At 60.5% G+C, this 17,715-nt stretch overlaps 1 protein-coding gene across 1 annotated transcript in view; it reads right to left on the bottom strand.

The window, feature by feature from the left end:
- Nucleotides 1–1,053: 1,053 nt before the first annotated feature.
- SHANK3 (SH3 and multiple ankyrin repeat domains 3) overlaps nucleotides 1,054–17,715 on the bottom strand; it is a 50,499-nt gene continuing 33,837 nt past the window's right edge. Inside the window, 4 exon segments of the mRNA XM_049626742.1 lie at nucleotides 1,054–3,407; nucleotides 3,409–3,586; nucleotides 11,519–13,626; nucleotides 13,628–13,779. Of these exon segments, the coding sequence (XP_049482699.1) occupies nucleotides 2,994–3,407; nucleotides 3,409–3,586; nucleotides 11,519–13,626; nucleotides 13,628–13,779 (2,852 nt within the window). The 3' untranslated portion in view covers nucleotides 1,054–2,993.

Genomic DNA, 17,715 nt, shown 5'->3' with positions numbered 1-17,715 from the left:
ACTTCCTTCATGGCCTCTTCTGTATGCTGACCACAGTTTCTGACTTGAAAATGAAAACTAAAATTTTGAAAAAGTTGAAAATTTGAAGTTGTGGGGCTTTCTAGATAGCCTGCAAGCCTCTCAAGGTCCAAGCCTCACAGGGCCTCACCCTCCCTCCCAGGCCACCCGGACCTGCACGTGCTCCCTCCAAGCACCTCTGCCTGCCCCCACCTCCTCTGGGTGAAGACACCGGAGTCTGTCCGTCTTCCAGCCACTTCACTCCCTCTGGGATCTTCACACTTTCCGGTGGTATCTCCCACTGGTCCCACCCCTGACCATCGATAACCCAAGTCAAGGTCCACGTTTATTACTGTCAGATCTGCACTCCACCTTGACCCAGTGGGGCCAGGATCTGCAGGCACTGCCCCTGCCACGACCCTGTCAGGTAACTGATGCCTGGGGAGCCCTCTCCCAACTCCCGCTGGGCCTCCTGTGCCCACTCTGTGAGAAGATATCCATCCATCCACACTGTTCACCCTCTCTTCCACCCTTAAGGTGCCTCTGCCCTTCCTGTGGGTGGGCCACGCCCCACCAGGTGCCACACTAGCCTTGCCACATCATTGGCTGGTAGCAGCCAGCTGCTCACATGACTGTCAGCTCGGGGTGGGGGGGGGTAGTAAAGCCCGGACAAGGGCAGTAGCCATGGGGGCAGGACAGCAGGCACAGACATGAGAAGCTTCAAAGAATTCAGAAACAAATGGACACGGTGGGGGAGGTGGGGCAGGGGGACAGAGGACAACTGGACTCCTACCTCAGGAGGGCTACACTCAGTGAGCTGGCGGGCAGAGAGAAAAGCTTCCAGACAGGAAGCATGAGCTGAGGCCCAGCAGGAGTCCGGAAGAGATGCGAAGAGAAGGCTGGCATGGGGACGTGGGGTCAACAAGGAGACTGAGACAGGGCTGAGAGCCACCAGTGCATGTGGCCGAATGCTCGTGTCAAGGCTGAGGTTCGTCCCATTCAGGGGACAGCAGTTTGTGCTCCCAATACCTCCTCAAACAGGCAACTGAGAGATGGCTTCATTTCTTATAAATTTATTACATAATAATATTATAATAATTATTATCAATAATAATAATATAAGAAACATAGATCTCTGTGGGGTGTATCACAACGTCAGGGTCAGGAGGCCTCAGGACTGGAGCAGGGGTGAAATCCCCCGGATGGAACTCCATACAAAAGGAGGGGTGAAGCGGGACTGACCCTGTAAAGTTAAAAACCCAAATTGAACGGAACCAAAAACCCACAGGTGAGTGTGAGACTGAGGGTGTATGTGGCAGTCTGTTACAGTGACTGCTGCTGTGTGTGACCTGGTCTGTCGGTGAGAGGGTTACTGGGTGTGACTCTGCCCAGGGAATGGGGCCGGTGGGCCAGGGCGGGGCAGGCGGGCACAGACCGGCGTGCCAGTCCCCTGGGCTGTGAAAACTTCAGTTTTCTGTTTTTTTTTTTTATTAAAAAAAGCTAGAAATATAAACAGAAACTTGTGAGTGACGTGGATGGAGCTTAGTCCAGACTCCAAACCCTAGGTTTAAAAACGTCCCAGGGCCCCCCACCCCACAGGTCATTGCTGAGTGTGAGGAGTCACAGTAAGGGGGGCTGGGGTGCCCTCTGGGGTCTTTGCCTCTCCCCAGGGCTTGCGGTGGCCTGACTCTAGGGGTCCTCTATGATTCCCCCCCCAGAAGCCCAGTGGGGGGCGGGGCACTGCCTCCAAGGGCTCTTGGGAGCCTGTCCAAGCAGCAGAGCCTCACCAAGGAGGCCCGCTCAGGCTAGACGAGGCTCTGGAAGGACGGGCTGGGCAAACAGCAGGTCCTAGGGTGCCTCTGACTTTCTTTGGAAGTGGAAATGGGGTGCTTTCACAGGGACACACCCATACATGCACCCTGTGCACACTGCTGAAGCCCCCACACTAGTCCAGAGTGGCCCGTTGGGACCACACTCCAGTCAGGCACACACAGGGCTCCGACGCACTCAGCCGCACCCAGAGTTTCACACACTCGCACGTGCGCGCGCGCGCACACACACACACACACACAGGGCAGGAACAGGAGACTTTGGGGTCTGAGGCAGGGAGGCTTCTCTGCTGTGGTTGCCCAACAGTGTGGGGAGGAGGCTAGACCCCTCCTGGGAAGGGACCCTGTGAGGGACTTGGCTGGGGCGGATGCCAGGGCCCTGCCCCTCCCCAGGGCAATGGTCTCCCAGGCCACCTGACCTGGCTAGTGCCCAGCAGGACTCGCTGCCTGCCGCCCCTCCTCCACGCAGCACCTGAAGGGTCGGTGGGGCACACTATAGCTCAGCGAGGGGAGAGGGCCGAGCTGGGGCCCCAGGGCGGGCTACTAGGACCCTGGCCAACCCCAGACCAGCTGGAGCGTCCCCCGCCCCATGTGGGGTGGCAGTGGCAGTGAGGGGCCAGAGATGGAAGACTGGGCAGCAGCAGCGGAACCAGTGGGGGGGGGGGGGCTGTAGGGGAGGGGAAGGGAAGCTATTAAGGACAGAGATATTTGTTCCTTTTCTCGTTCCAAATATAGAGTGGATTAAAATATGCAAAACAGGGGGGGGCTCCTAGGCCCCCAACCGAGAACCCCAAGTCTCCCCCCTCCCCCCGAGTCACCAAGGTGTGTCCTGACCTCGCATGCTGGACTAGGTCCCCCCCCTCTGGGAGAGTAGCCACCAGGAGCTGTGCGGGAGATGGTCAGGCCGGAGCACCCCACCCCCAACCCTCTCCCGCTCCAGCCTCCCCTGGCCCTCCCCCTTCCTGACCGTGTGCTGGGTGGGACTCGCCGGCCGGGGAGGGCACTAAGCAATGTACAGGGCAAGTCTCCGAGCAACAGCAAACAGGACGATTCATGCAACATTCCTGGCCCGGGCGCCTTTGTGGGGGGGCAGGCCGAGCCCGCGGCCCGGGGGTGGGGGTGGGGGGCCCTGCCGGCAGGGCGCGGCTGGGACGTGGGGAGGGGGCGTCAGCTGCCGTCCAGCTGCCTGAGCGCGCGCTCAATGTTCATGCGGTGGCCCACGCGCGTGACGCCCAGCTCCACGAAGTCGTCCTTGGTGAGCGCCGGCAGGTGCGCGCCCTCGATTTCGTGGTCCTCGAAGCGGTCGCGGTGCTCGCCCAAGTGGATGCTCTCCAGCCAGTCGCCCACGTCGAACTTGCTCCACAGCTGCAGCGGCTTTTGTTGGAAGGGCCGGCGCGGGCCGGGGGCCCCGGGGCCGGGGCCAGGCGCTGGCGAGGGCAGCGGCGACGGCGAGGGCGAGCGGCTGCGTGCGCTCACGCTGCGCACCACAAAGCGCACCTCCTTCGGCTCGTGCGGGATGGAGAGGCTGGACGACTTGAGGATGGTGGGAGGCGTGAGGCCGAAGGGCCGCCCCGCGCCCCCCCGCGCCCGCCCCCAGCCCCTCCACCCGCTCCAGCGACGCGGGCTTCACTGGGCTCGGGGCGCGCCGCGCCACGGGGTAGCGGCCGCCGGGCCGCACCGGGTAGGAGGCCCCGCCGCCCGGGCCCCCAGGGCTGCGCTGCGCTGAGATGGAGCTCAGCTCACCGAGGCTGCTGAAGAGCCTGCGGAGGGAGAGGGGGTCAAGGCCAGGTGAGGGGCGCCAGGAGATGTGGGGGCAGGCAGAGGGGAGAGGGGCCAGTGGCCAGGAGGACGCAGGTCGGGTGGGTACTGGGGCTGGGGTGGGGGTAGCCTTAGGGCCACAGGAAGAAAGAAGGGTGGGGTCCTGTGGTCATGATAGGGCCCCTCTGTTTGGCCCCCAGGGTCAGAGTCAGGGCCCTGCTGGGAGAGAAGGGGCCTAAACTGGAACATAAAGAGTAAAAACAGAGGGCCCCTTCACTCCATGGGGATCCAAGAGCAGCCCACCAGAGGAAAGAGCCTCTCGTGGCAAAGGGCCGACTGCCCCATCCCTGACAGCCTCCGACACAGGCTCTGGGCACTGCCCCATCTGCCCGTGTCCTGGACAGTAAGACTGGCAGTACCTCTCCCCACTCCCACACACAGCTCTGCTCTCCTGAGGAGACCCAGAGAAACCTGGGCAGGCTTCAGGGACGGCTGAGTCGTGATGAAGGCTGGTGGCTGCACAGACTGACCAAGTCCATGAGTCAGAGACAGACACCAGGCAGCGCTCATGCCCACACAGAGCAGCAGCATGTGCAGGTGTCAGGCAGCGACACACCCATGACAGTCGGCCTCCCTGCACAGGACGGCACCCACACGCGTCACAGACATGCAGCAGCAGCGGCAGGAATGGCAGCAGCCTGTTCGTGACAGGGACACAGCAGCACATGTGCACACACACACACACACACACACACAAATGATGCCTCTCTTCCCAACATCACCTGACAGGACCCCCAGACCTGCAGCCCCTCTCCAGCATGGCCATGGTGGGAGGCCTACCTGGGGGCACCTCCAGAGAAAACCCACTCCCCTCTCCCACCCCCTCCTTTCAGTCCCTATCCCCAGTTGCGCCCAGGGGAAGCCTCAGGGGGCTGTCGGTGGCACAGAAGCCTCACGAAGCCAAGCAGAGCAGAGACCAGGGTGACCAGGTGCAGCTATGGACAGTGAGAGGCATGGGATGGGCATGCTCACTTACACAGCCGGCGCTCGGGACCACCGCGCAGCTAGACAGAGCAGCCACATGCAGATGGGCAGGAGAGAGCAATGAGAAAGAGTGTTAGCAGCCCAGGCCCACACAGCAGGCACATGGCCCACAGTCACAGCTACAGTATGGCAGCCAGGTACAGGTCTCCCTGGCCAGACACCCACTGGGGGAGGAACTCAGTCAGGTACAATGGGAGAGAGCAAATCTGGGGCTGCTGGGGAAAGGGACCTGCAGGCCACACGTGGGCAGATCTGGGTGGGTTCCGGGTCTGCCTGTGTGACCTCCACAGGCTTTCCTTGGGACACTGTGTGGCAAGTGCTCGGCAGACACCTGGCACTTGGGTGACACTTCATGTCCCCTTACACTCTCTGCGGCCTGACTGGCCTCTGCAGCTGCCATCCCCCCTCCCTGCCCCTGCCCCTGCCGGGCTGAGGAGCCTCCTCTGGGTGCCCCCATCCACCTCTGCGCTATCCTGACTGGTGCCAGTCTCGTACCGCACAGGGCACCCTGGGCGTCCTTCCGCCCCTCCGTGCGGGCTTTGTCTTTTCATCTCCCACCTGGGCAAGACCAGCCTCTCCCTAAAGATCCAGTTCTGTCTGTCCCTCCCGCTCGACCTCAGTTCCAGTTTCCAGCTTCCATCACTTTCCACCGGCTTTCTCCCCTCAGCCGCTCTCCCCGCTGCCTCCCCCCAGGGCTCAGACCCACAGCAGAGCCTCCTGAAACCAGGCCTCCCTCCACCCTACCCCCCATGGCGAGGGGCTCTAAGGACACCTGGGGTGGGCTCAGGGAACAGGCACCGGCCAGAAAAAACCCTCCCTGCTCCCACCACACCTGATCTCCCTGGCACCACCTGGGCTTTGGGGCAAAGTGGTCAGCAGTGAAGGAGAGAGGGAGGGTACCCAAGGGGATGTTGCAAGGGGGTGGTGGGTGCCCAGGTGGCGGTGACTGCTAGGGAAATGCTAGGGTGGGGGCTGCAGTGCAGGGGAAGGTGCTGAGGGGATGGCCCCAGTATAGCCCCACCACGACTCTCACACAGCGACTCAGGCCTGAGGACCTCGTGTCTCAGGAGGGAATCCTGCTTAGCCCTACCCCAAGGGTTAAGTTTCAGTGGAACCATGTGGGTGTGCCCAGGGTCTCCGGTGTGACAGAAGCATATTGACAAGTTGGCAGGACCACAGCCAAGCTGTGAAGGCAGAGAGAACTGGACGGGTGCTGGGGAGTGCAGTGGAGACGCCTGGCCTGAGCCCAGAGCAGGGTCTGGGCTCCAGGACGCCCTTCTGGCCAGTGCCGAAGCGCTCCTTCCTGTCAGAGGGCTGAGGCGGGCTCTAGCAGCACCCAGGCAGACCCTCCTGAGGAGAGGTGGTGGGTGCCAGGAGATGGGCACCTGCCGGAGAAAATGCGGCTGATGCCAGGAGGTGCCATGAGTGAGGGAATGAAGAGCCGTATTCCACTGGGTGGGGAAGTGGGGAGAGAGCCAGTCCTAAGGATGCCCAAAGCATGGTGGACATGGCAGGAGGCCTACAAGAAGAGCACAAGGAAGTCTGTGGCCTCCCAAGGCCCCAGGACACAGCAGGGAGTGGCCAAGGGTACCCATGGCCCAAGTGCTTGCCCCTCCTCCCTTCCTCCAGGGGAGCAGGGAACTGCCCACGTCGTCCCCTGAGCAGGAACCCCAGCAGCGTCCACAGCCAAGTCTCCACGCCACTTCGGCACAGCCGTCACCGTCCACTGCCAGTCTCAACTGACGCCGCCCCAGCCGGGCCCCAGCCACGGTGTGGCCACATCACAGCACCCGCCAGCCTCCCAAAGGGGTTCTGGGCCACCCGCCCCCTAACGAGCGGTACCTCACCGGGCACCCCTGAATGCCGTCAGCATCCTCCTCCAGATGGCTCTGCAAGGCTCCGCGGCCCCGGACGTCTCTTCCACCACGTCTGAATCTGCTGTCTTGCTGCCTGGTGATTCCTCAGCCACTGGGGTCTGGCCTCACCCCTTGCCCCTTGCCCCTTGCCCCACACCCCTGCAGTTACCCAGGCTGTAGCAGGACCCCTTCCTTCCTAGATGGGTTTTGTGGGTTCTCCTCTCGGCACACACACTTTCTCCTGGGCCACGTAGTCCACTCCCACCCTTGGCTACGGCTGACGTGCCCAAGAATGCTTCGTGTGAGCCCAGGCTCTCCTGAGCTCCAGACCTCTACTGGGGCCTCCAAACATGCTCTCCCTTCCCCCAGTCCTCCCCACACCAGGGACCGGGAGCCACCCTCAGCTCCTCCTCCTTTTCATGGAGGGCTCCCAGCATTAACCCAGGCCCTTATCCTCACCCTCCCGGCCACCTCAGGGTCCAGACATTTTCACTCAGCACCTCTCACCTCATCTCCTCACTGACAAAGCTAAATGTCAGCGAACAAAAATAATGGGACGTGTCCCTCCCAGGCTTGACTGCCTGTTGGCACCAACAGACAAGGAAAAGCCCAAGCTCTGGTCCTGGCCTCTGTCTTGGGCCTTCTGCCAGTGCACTCATGCAGGGCAGGTCTAGGCCTCGCGGGCTTTTGCAGTCTGGGAGCTCCACTCAGGGACATAACCCTCAACAGCAGCGCAAAACTAGATACAGACTCCTAAGCTTCAAAGCGCACTCTCCGCTCAGGGCGTCTCCAGCCTTTCGCCTTCTCACCGCCCAACCTCAACACACTCCAAATGCCTCTACATCCCCTCATCTGTGAGCACTTCCTGCTCCCCCAGCATAGTTCAGGGCTCCTGAAGCATGTGACCCAGTTTCGTGTGGCCTGCAAGGACAAAGCACATCCTGGCCCCAGTGCTCTTGCGTCGGCCGTCACACCACAAGTGTCAGCCCGGGTTTCAGAAGAAGCCCCACTGGCCTTGAGATACCTGTGGTGACACAAGGTGGTATCCAGATCCCAGCCAAACATGTTAGTAGAACAGGGTCCACAGAAAGTCACCAGAGCAGGGTTTCTACCCCATTATAAGGAATGTGTGTCTTCTGCAAGACACTTACTAACGATCTGCCAGAGAAGCTGAGACCTAACAGGTTCGAGACCATGGAGCAAAGCACATCAAAGGGGCTAAGAAGATGCAGGAAAGACACCCCTTCCACTTTGTATTTCCACAGCTATTTCACCATGAACTTTTTTCTATGAAACCAGAGGTGAGGGTCAGACAGATGTAAAGCTGAAAGCCACAGCAGAGCTGAGTGTTTCTGCGGTGCTCAGAGACACTATGGACTTCAGACGACATGTGGGATTCCGATCCGAAGGCGAGTGGAGTTGGGTACAGATGTGAGCCTCAAAGACCATGGTGGGGCTCTGAGAAGATGGACGTCCTGTCTATACGAGGGCTAGACCCGAAGCTAGAAGCATAGAGCAGATGAATAGTCTAGGATCGATGTTGCAAAAAGCCAGAGGTCCCTCCAGGTGGCCAAGGCAATTACTCTGGGGCCTCTGCCAAGAATGGTCCCGGGAAGGAAACAGCCCCACCCAGACACCGGAACTTCCCGCACTTTGAACGTTTCTCTTAGAGGCCGTATCGCTAGCAGTTCATCGCTAAATGAGAGAGGAGTGCTAGGTTCCGGCCACAGTGAGCTGCAAACGAGAGCTGCCCAGCAGCCCTGGCGGGCACCACAGCTCCTGCCAACCACATGGAGGGGCCGACTCCACATGCTCACTGAATCCTCCGCTCAGCCCCCTGCCTCTGGCCAGAAGCCAAGAGTGGGCAGTGGGGTCCACGCCAGGGGACTGTGGTTTCACCCAGATCTGAGGGGTGAGGGGAAGCAGAGAGGGCCAAAGGAAGTGTGAACGAGAGAAGGGGGTGCAGAGGGAAGTGGGAATAGGAAGGCAGGGCAGAGGGATGGCTCCGCGTAGCTGGGCTGACGAGGGAGCGCTGCGTGGACTCGAGGATAAGCGATTTCAGAATACACGTGCTATTTGTGATATACGCGATTGATAGATAACGGTGTCAGTCTACCCAGTGAACAGGTGCGCATTTCTGTGTGAGAGGCTACCGCACAGAAACCCAGCATCCGTCACCAGAAGGGGCTTAACGACACAGCCCCGAGAGTACAGTGAACAGAGAGTGGGGCTTGGGGCCAGACAGATACCACCACTTACCAGCTGCAATAGACCTCTTTAGAACCTTAGTTTTATTGTCTGGAAAATGGAGAGTATACTGTTATCCATCTGAGAGAATGGCTGTAGAAGTGAAATAATATGACCTGGCATTTTCTAGCGCAATATCCGGCCCTTTTATTTCCCACGAAGGACCTGGCTGAGCGCCCACTTCATGAGAGCCCACCATGCTGCAGCCCTGAGCTTGGTGCTTCAGGGTGTCACCGTCACCATCTCTCAGGGGAGGGACTGAAGTTCACAGTGGCTCGTCCAAGACTACAGAGCTCAGATGCAACTAGCTGAGAGTTGATATCCAGGGCCCTCTGACCCCAAGCTGATGCCAGGGAATGAAGCAAACTGCCGACATTGGTGAGAACATGTCACAAGGGACTTGTGTTGTTTTAGGTTTTCCAGCATCTGGACCCCCGTAACAGCAGCTGATTTTCCTCTGGAGACCCGCCCTCCCTCACTCTCAGCACCTGTTTGCTAGGTGGGCTGGCCCCGTGCCCCAGCTCCCAGGAGAGCACAGGACTCAGGCCTGGCCAATGGAGGCCTTACAGCATCCCTGACCCTGCTGATTCATCCAGGGGAAAGCAGGGGACCCATGTGAAGCCAATCAGAGGCTGGACTTTTGCAAGAAGTGCCAAGTCAAAGAGGCTCCCTTTCCAGTGCACCTGTGGGGTAGGTGGGGTGCAAAGCTGGCACCTGTGGGTCTTGCCCTGCCCCATCCCATGTCCAAATCAGAACACAAACACAGGGTCCTGGCACAACCCAGAGCCATGGGACAAGAGACCTTTACCCTGACAGAGGAGAAATGCTCAGGGTGCCCAGCCACCCCATGGGAGCCAGCAGAGCAAATGACAAGACCCAGGCTCGCCTGAGCCTGATCATGGGGTCCAACAACCAGTGCATCTGAATCATGTGTCTGTCCTTCAGTGATATTTATCCTAAGCCCCCTCCCTAGATTACAGGTCACAAAAGACAGTGCTTGCATTTAGCTTAGTTCTTTCGTCTGTTGAGCAAACGTTTATTGAGGGCCTGCACTGTATCAGGAACTGTGCTTCCCACTTTAAATGGCTTTAATTTTCACTGGGACCAAAGGACATAGAGAACAGAGGGACTGGCAAGGGAGGAGAAGCAGAGATGAAGATAGGGGCTGGTCGAGGGTGGGTCAGGGAACCCCCCCCCGCCCCCATCCCCAGGGGTTAGGTCCTGCAGAGGCCCAGGACCTGGGCTACTCATCCCAAATGGATACCCTGGCCATGCCCATAACACCCACTCTCAGGGTACCTTTGGCATTGCCCTGCTGGAAAGAGGGCTTTCACATTCAGCTGGGAGTTGGAAGAGGCAAAAAGGGGAGAGGGCCCCAAAGTGAGCCCCTGAGATGACAGGAGCTGAAGGACAATATTCCTGGACCACTTAGGGGAGGCACCGTGAGCTTCCCAAGCCCCCACATATCTTTTGAACCCTTAACTGGAAGAAGGTAAATCAGACAAGCCCGTGTGAATAAGACCGAATCCCTCACTTTGTGAGCTGTGCCTTCCAAGGCTGACAGGAAAGGGCCCAATAGGCTGGTCTTCAGGGAGCAAGAAGGAGGCCAGGCAGTGGCACCTCACACCCCCCCCCACCCCACCCCCGACAAAGCCAGAAGAGGGAGGAGGGCCTAAAGGGGTACAGAAGGCAAAGGCAGCTTGAAAAGGGCAGACAAGGGCCAGCCAGGGGGTTACCAGCGCTGCCTCAGACCAGCACCAGTGGGCAGGAACCAGCTCTCCCACCAACATCCATGGAGCCCACAGGCCCAAGGGGGATCCCTTCAGGAGCAAAGCCTTGGGAATGGGGTCCTCAAGGAAATATCCAAGGGACCAGCCCAGGGGCTCTGGCAGCTCTACCAGAGCAGCACCCCAGCCCCTTGCTCAGAAACCCCCACCCCCATTTCCAGGGCACAACGTGGCCTCTTCAAGTCCCCACCCTGGGCAAGAGGTGGGACGAGCAGACAGACAGAGGAACAGGGAAGGTACGGAGAAGGCGAGAGGGCAGATGGAGTATGGAGGGATGCTGTGACTTCCCCCTAAGAATGGCTTCTTAATGCACTTTGAAAATGCACTGCAGTCTGTGTTTAAGGGGCTCTGAGGCAGAGCAGAGAGACAAATTTTTCTGGGGCAGAACACAGGGAGCTGCTGGTGCGTCCCAAAAGGAAAAGGAGTCTGTGTACTCTAAGCCTCAAAAGGAAGCAAGGCAGGAGGCAGCTACAGGAAAGGTGGCACCAGCCATGTGGCCACAGGGAGGATGGGGTTGGGGGCCCACAGGCTCACAGCGAAGCTGAACAGTGGGGGGAGGGGAGCGGATTGCAACTCCAGGATGGAGCACAGAACAACCCGTAACAGGAGAGGCAGCTTTGGTCGGGAGCAAAAGAGTGAGAGCCCACAAGAACCCCCCAAGGCAGGGCGTCTCCAGGAGGGCTGTGGAGGTGCTCGGCCCCGCTGGGTCTCTGATGGGTGCCCAGCCCCCACTCCTAGCACCAACAGGATGGAGAGAACAGCGGCCCCAAGATTTCGGATCCCTGAATGAGACTTGTCTCACACAGACAAAGCAAGGGCAGACAAAGGACACAAGTGGACAGAGAGGCATGCCACGGACAGGTAAGGGGTGGGATAGAATGGACTGGGGAGGGGAACGGAGGAAACCTCCGATGGTGGACAGACAAGAGGAAAAACACAGGGTTGGGGGGGGGGGGGCCATGGACACGGGACAGGACCCTCCCCACACTGCCCTGCTCACCGAGCTGCCGCGATGGGCGACTTCTTGGCAGGGTCCAGCAGGCCGCCCAGGCCACCAACCGGCTCTTCCCCCAAGGAGCGTGTGTCTTTGTTGAGCTGCTGCAGGCGAGAGCTGAGCTCACTGATCACAGTTGGTTTGTCATCTTCAGGCCCTGGGAGTCCCCGGCTCTCCACGGGGTCCCCCCACAGCTTGGACCTTCTCTGGAAGAGGTAGCGAGGGCGAGCAGGTCCGGCAGCGGAGGCCAGCCCGGCAGAGGCGGCATGCTGCTGGGCCATGAGCTCACTGTCCGAGGACTGCTTCAGCAGCGGGTCCCTGAAGGTCACCGGCCCCTTCCCCAGCGGGGACTTGAGCTTGGGCTTGGGAGGCACTGGTGGCTTCTCGAGTAGAAAAGTGTGTCCATCGGCGAAGGAGGTGTGGGTGTCAGTGAGCTCCCCGCTCTCCGAGCTCAGGGTGGACATGCTGGACACCGTGGAGATAGTGCTTGTGGTCTCCAGGTGGGGGTCGCTGGAGCTGCGTGTGTCAGCCTCCTCCACCCCTGAGTCAGCTGCAGACTCAGGGGCAGGAGGCGGCTCGCTGCTCGGCTTCCCTGAGGCCGGGCCTGGCACCACGGTGGGTGAGGGACCTGGGCCAGGAAGTGGGGTGGCCAGCAGGACCCCGTTGGCAAACTCTTCGGGAGGCGGCACCAGCCCAATGCGGGCTAGCTCCTCCCTGGTCTCCTCATCGCTGGAGGACAGCTGGGCGGGCGGCAAGTTCACAGCGAACACCAGCTCTGGCTCCTCCTCGGAGCTGCCCTGGCCCGGCCCGGGGTCTGTCGGAGCCGTGCTGCCAGGGGGCTGAGCCCGGGGGCTCGCCAGGGGCTCTGCCACCACTGCTGACTGTGCGGGGGCGGGGGCCAGCTCCGGGGTGCCCGGGCGCTCCTCTTCAGCCCCCAGCCCGCTGGGCTCCTGCCCATTGCTGGTGGCGTGCACGACAATGAGGCCGGCCGGCCGCTGCAGGGATGTGTCCAGGACGCTGAGGATCATGGACTTCTTATCATCTGGCGACTTGCGCTCCTCCCGGGGTGCTTTCTCCGGCTCCCTCCGAGCAGGCACAGGAACCCAGGCGGGGCTTCTTGGGGAGAAGGCTGGGGAGGCCAGCGCCCCTCGCTCAGAGTCGCGGGCCTGCACATCCACGAACAGAGGCCCGGGGCGGTCAGCGTCAGGGCTGTGCACAGGCGTGGGGGACCGGGAGGGTGCCTGGGAGGCCAGAGCACGTTCTCGAGCGGCCAGGGCGAGGGCCAGGGGCGAGCTGGGGTCCAGGGGTTTGCCGGTGAGTGGGTGGATGAAGGTGGAGCCTGAAGGCCCAAGGCTCGGGCCGCTGACCAATGGCTTCAGAGCAGAGACGGGGGAGGGCAGGAGCAGGTCTCGGCCGGTGGTGGTGGTGGCAGCGCCAGCCCCCAGCAGGCGCTCATCGATGGAGCGGGAGGGCTGCAGGGAGGGCAGGTCTGTGCTAGGTGTGCTGCCCTCGATGGCTCCCACCGACAGGAACACGGTTGAGCGGCGCCGCTCCTCCAGCCGCCGGTCCTTGCCCGGGCCTGGGCCCCCGAACGCGAGGCCGGGGCTTTCCCCGGGGCCGTAGTCAAGGCCGCTTGGCCGAGGCCCACGGTGCGTCGGGGAGGGTTCCCGGGCGAAGCTGCCGCCACCCGGGCCAGGGCTGCCCACTGCCAGGGCTGCGCGCTCCTGAGCGTCTTCCACCTGCAGCTGCTTCACCAGCGGGCTCTTGCGGCGCTGAGGCTTGGACGGCGCGAAGATGCTGGCGCTGAAGGCGCCCAGGTTGGCGTAGGGACTGTCGGGGCCGGGTGGCCGCGGCCGCCGCTTTGGACGCTCCGGTGGGGTGGCTGCCGGAGGAGGCCGGGGGGTGTCGCCCGCCTCCGGCGCCGAGTCCTGAAGGATGATCATGGAGCGCGCACGCTTCTGCCGCTCTGGGTAGGGCAGCGGACCCAGGGGCGCGCCAGAATCGTACAGGCCCGCGGCCCCAGCGCCCAGGCGCGCCTCCAGGCCGGGCTTGAAGCTGGAGCGCACTGTGTCGTAGGCGCGGCCTGGAGGGGGTGGCGGTGAGAAGGCGGGGGGGCGGCCCGGAGTCGAAGTAGTAGGGAGCGGGTGGGGGCGGCGGTGCGGTCTGCGGCGGGGGCGGGATGCCACGGCCCTCACGCACCGTATCTTGCATGGACGTGCTGCGCGGAAAGCGCCCCTCCAGCAGGGACGCCAGCTTTTCATCCTCCCCTGCGGACAGAAGGGCCCTGGTGAGACCCTGGCACCGGCCCTGTGCAGGGGCCAGCCCTGCCCTGACTCCAACTGAGGGCAGCCATGGCCCCAGATGCAAGGACTGCGAAGCCACCCCCTTAGAAATTGGCAGGAAGTGATACCCAGTGGGGGAGGACGGGGTCAGGAAGGGCACGGAGGCTGGGGTCTGAGAGAAAAGGGGACAAGGCAGCCCAGAGCAGGAGATCTGAGCGAGGCCCCTAGTCTGGGCTCCTCCCTGGATGCCAGCTCTGCACCCCAAGCCCAGTGTTGAGTTGGGGGGAGGGGGCTCTTGGAAAGACGTGGGGAGAGGTATTCTTTCAGATATAAGGCAGAGGAGGGCCCCACCAACAGACTGTGAAAGGACCCAAAGTCTTGGGTTTGGGCCAAGACCTGCCCAAGCCCCATCACACTGAGAGGGCCCAAAGAAGACACCCAGGGAGAATCGGGGCAGCCCCTACACATCCCCCCATGCGGAGTGGTGAAGACAACTGCACAGAAGAGGTAGGGGCGGCTGGTGCATGGCTTCCATCCAAGACTGAGCGAGGCCACACTGCAGCAATGGAACAAGCAGGTGTCACCGGGAGTTCCCTGGTGGCAACCAGAGACGGGAAGAAGAGAGATGGTCAGTAATTAGGGGCACACTCTCCCAGAGTAGGAGTGATGCACGGACTGTAGTCAGAGGGGCAGCAGGACTGTGGCCAGCTGAGCCATGCATCTGGCAGAAAGAAGGCTGGCGCCCAGCTGAGAAGGTGTTTGTGAAAAGACAAGCCCTGAGAGGCTCCATCCCAGAGACCCAAGTGGACCGGACCGGACACACTGCCCGGTCACTGCTATAACCTCAATGGCTGAACTTCAGTGAGGGAGGGTGGAAGGGAAGGAGGAAGAGCTAAAGTGGAATTGTAGACTAAGCACCTGACCCATGTGTCGGTTGTACTCCCTATGGGCTGTGTGACCCCAGGCCAGGCCCTGGGCCCCCCGAATCTCAATTCTCTCATGGGCAACACAGGCTTAAAATGAAACCCGCTCTGCTGCCCGAGTTAGGGTCTGTGCGAGAGCAGGACTGGGATGCTCAGGGCCCTCACTGTCCTGCTGCCCGGCCAGAGCCTGGCAAGATCTCCCAAGTGTCCTTGTGGGCACAGCATGGACACTTGTACCGTACGCACGTTCAGTTAGGCTGCAAGTGTTCGACGGCCCAACCGGAGGACAGTGGGTGAATGTTTCCTCCGTGTTGATACGCACAGGTCTCTGGTGGAGTGCCTTAGGAATCTACACTTGGCTTCACTCTGTACTTGCTCGCATTTTTATGAACTCACTGCAGTGCAGATTGCCTGTTCCCAGCCACCTCCTCCTTTAGCCAAGGGGGTCTCCCCAGGCCTCCCGCACTGCACGATCTGCATCTTGTCCTGCATGACAGCTCTTCACCCCGGGCGCAGCAAAGGTGGGTTTTCGTGTGGCTTGAATTCTAGCATTGGAAGTTACTGTCTGACATTACTTAATCTCTTAGCAGGTCAGTTTCCTAATCTCAAGAGAAATGCCGGCCCCTGTTGTGGGGCTGCCACAGCTGGAGCCATTTAAAGCCTACAGCATGGGGCTGAGCACCTAGAAGCATCCCAGGAAGGAGGCCGAGATGATCATCATCATCATCATCATCATCATCATCATCATCATCATTTTTAGGTCTGCCTTCCACCCCCATGGCTGGACACAGGATTTGTGCCAGGTTCTTTTGGGGCCTCCTCCCCGCTGCACAACTTATCTTATGAGACAAACTACATGGGGAAAAGCTTGTGCTCCTAGAAGACGCAGGAGATTTGGCATGCCAAATTCTAACTTAGGGTGAAGGTAAGTCACTTGCCTGGGATGAAGTGGGGAATCTGTTCTGATACCACCCAAGGTGGGGTGGGGACCTCTGTCCAATGAAGAGTAGCAAACATTTCTCAAACACTGTGTTCCAGCCTCAAGATTCAGGACCTGCATCTAGGAACAGTATCAGTGGTTGAGGCCTATACTCAGCCTCTGAGTACAGCCCACTGGGTGAGCCACATCGTAGACTTGGAGGCAAGTACTAGATGGGACTCAAGTTTATGGACCAGGACCCTGAGGTTTCCAGGACTGAATCATGTGCCCAGGACAAGGGTGGGTGGGGGACTCTGGGAATCTGACACCTTGACCACCACTCACGTTGGTGGTGGGCAGCAGGCCAGGGCAAGGAGCCTGAAGATGGACCCCTCTCACTCACTCACAGAACGAGCACAGGAGGGTCCAGGAGGAATACCCACCAAGAGGCTCACATCCTGCAGGGAAGGCACTGAGATCTGGACCTGTGGTGGTCAGTCCTAGGACTGGGCTGGGCTGAGCGACAGGCCATCCAGGCAGACTGAGGCCAGGTGCAGAATAGCGAGTGTTGGTACACCCGGGTAAGAAGGAAATGGAGACAAATGCCCCCAGATGAAGTAGGAGAAGGCTGAGACTGGTCCCCAAGGCCCCAAGGCAATGAAGAGCCCACCACGGGTGAACTGGAGGGATATGGGATGGTCTCTGCTCTGCAGAAAGCCCCCTTTGGGCAGGTCTGGGCAGATGGCTGGCATGATGTCTTACCAGAAGACAAGGTAAGACCTTGGGCAAGTCACTTTACCTCTTTACCTTAGTTTCCTTACCTGTAATACAGAGGTACTAATAGTATTACCTCAACAGGGTTACTGTAAGTATGAGATGAACCAGTGTGCGTAAACACTGTGGTGTTTACTCTGATGATGAACAGATGATGGGGGAGCTGCAGTGTATGCAGACAGATGGACGGACAAGTGGGCAGGTCTGTGAAGGAATGGATGGAGAAGTGGGCAGGTGAGGGGGGACTACATGTCTAGAAGGAAGGGCAGTGAGTGGAGCTTGTGAGATGCCCCAGTCTGGGGTCGAGAGAGATGGCTACATGAGAGGCGTGACAGCGAGTGTGAGGCATGATGAGGCCCCAAAGAGACAGGTACAGAAGGCACAGAGGCTAAGGACACAGCCTTGAGAGGACCCACATTGGGTGTGGAGGTTTTTTTTAGGTTTACATCTTGTCCTGAACAGGTACAGCCTGAGAACAGAGGAAAGAACCAGGAAATGTCCTAAAGCTCTGGGGAGGTGAGCAGAAAAATCAAATGCCAGTTGAGGTCAACAAGAGAAGGGCTGGTCATGTGTCTGCTGGAAGGAATGCCCTGCAAACCACTGGTGACCCTGGTGGCAGCAAAGTCAGTTTTAGGTGTGGACAGAGCTACGCTGCCCCAAGCTGAGGAGCAGGTGAGGACAGAGACAGCAACTGCAAGTGACTTCTGGAGAAGACTGGCTGTGAAGGAAAAGAGAGATACAGAGCAATACCTGGTGGGGGGCGCAGGCTGGACAGGGAGGAGTGTGGGGGGGCGCAGACTGGATGGGGAGGAGCGGATGGAGGGACGCAGACTGGACGGGGAGGAGTGTGGGGGGGGCGCAGACTGGACGGGGAGGAGCGGATGGAGGGACGCAGACTGGACGGGGAGGAGTGTGGGGGGGCGCAGACTGGACAGGGAAGAGTGTGGGGGGCACAGACTGGATGGGGAGGAGCGGATGGAGGGACACAGACTGGACGGGGAGGAATATGGGGGGGGGGCGCAGACTGGACGGGGAGGAGCGGATGGGGGGGCGCAGACTGGACGGGGAGGAGTGTGGGGGGCACAGACTGGACAGGGAGGAGCGGATGGAGGGGCACAGACTGGACGGGGAGGAGTGTGGGGGGGCGCAGACTGGACAGGGAAGAGTGTGGGGGGCACAGACTGGACGGGGAGGAGCGGATGGAGGGGCACAGACTGGACGGGGAGGAGTGTGGGGGGGGCGCAGACTGGACAGGGAGGAGAGGATGGAGGGACGCAGACTGGACGGGGAGGAGTGTGGGGGGGG

Source organism: Panthera uncia, chromosome B4, assembly GCF_023721935.1.
Source record: "Panthera uncia isolate 11264 chromosome B4, Puncia_PCG_1.0, whole genome shotgun sequence".
Lineage (NCBI taxonomy): Eukaryota > Metazoa > Chordata > Mammalia > Carnivora > Felidae > Panthera > Panthera uncia.
Note: the sequence above shows the minus strand (reverse complement) of the source record. Positions and strands in the feature narration are given on the sequence as shown.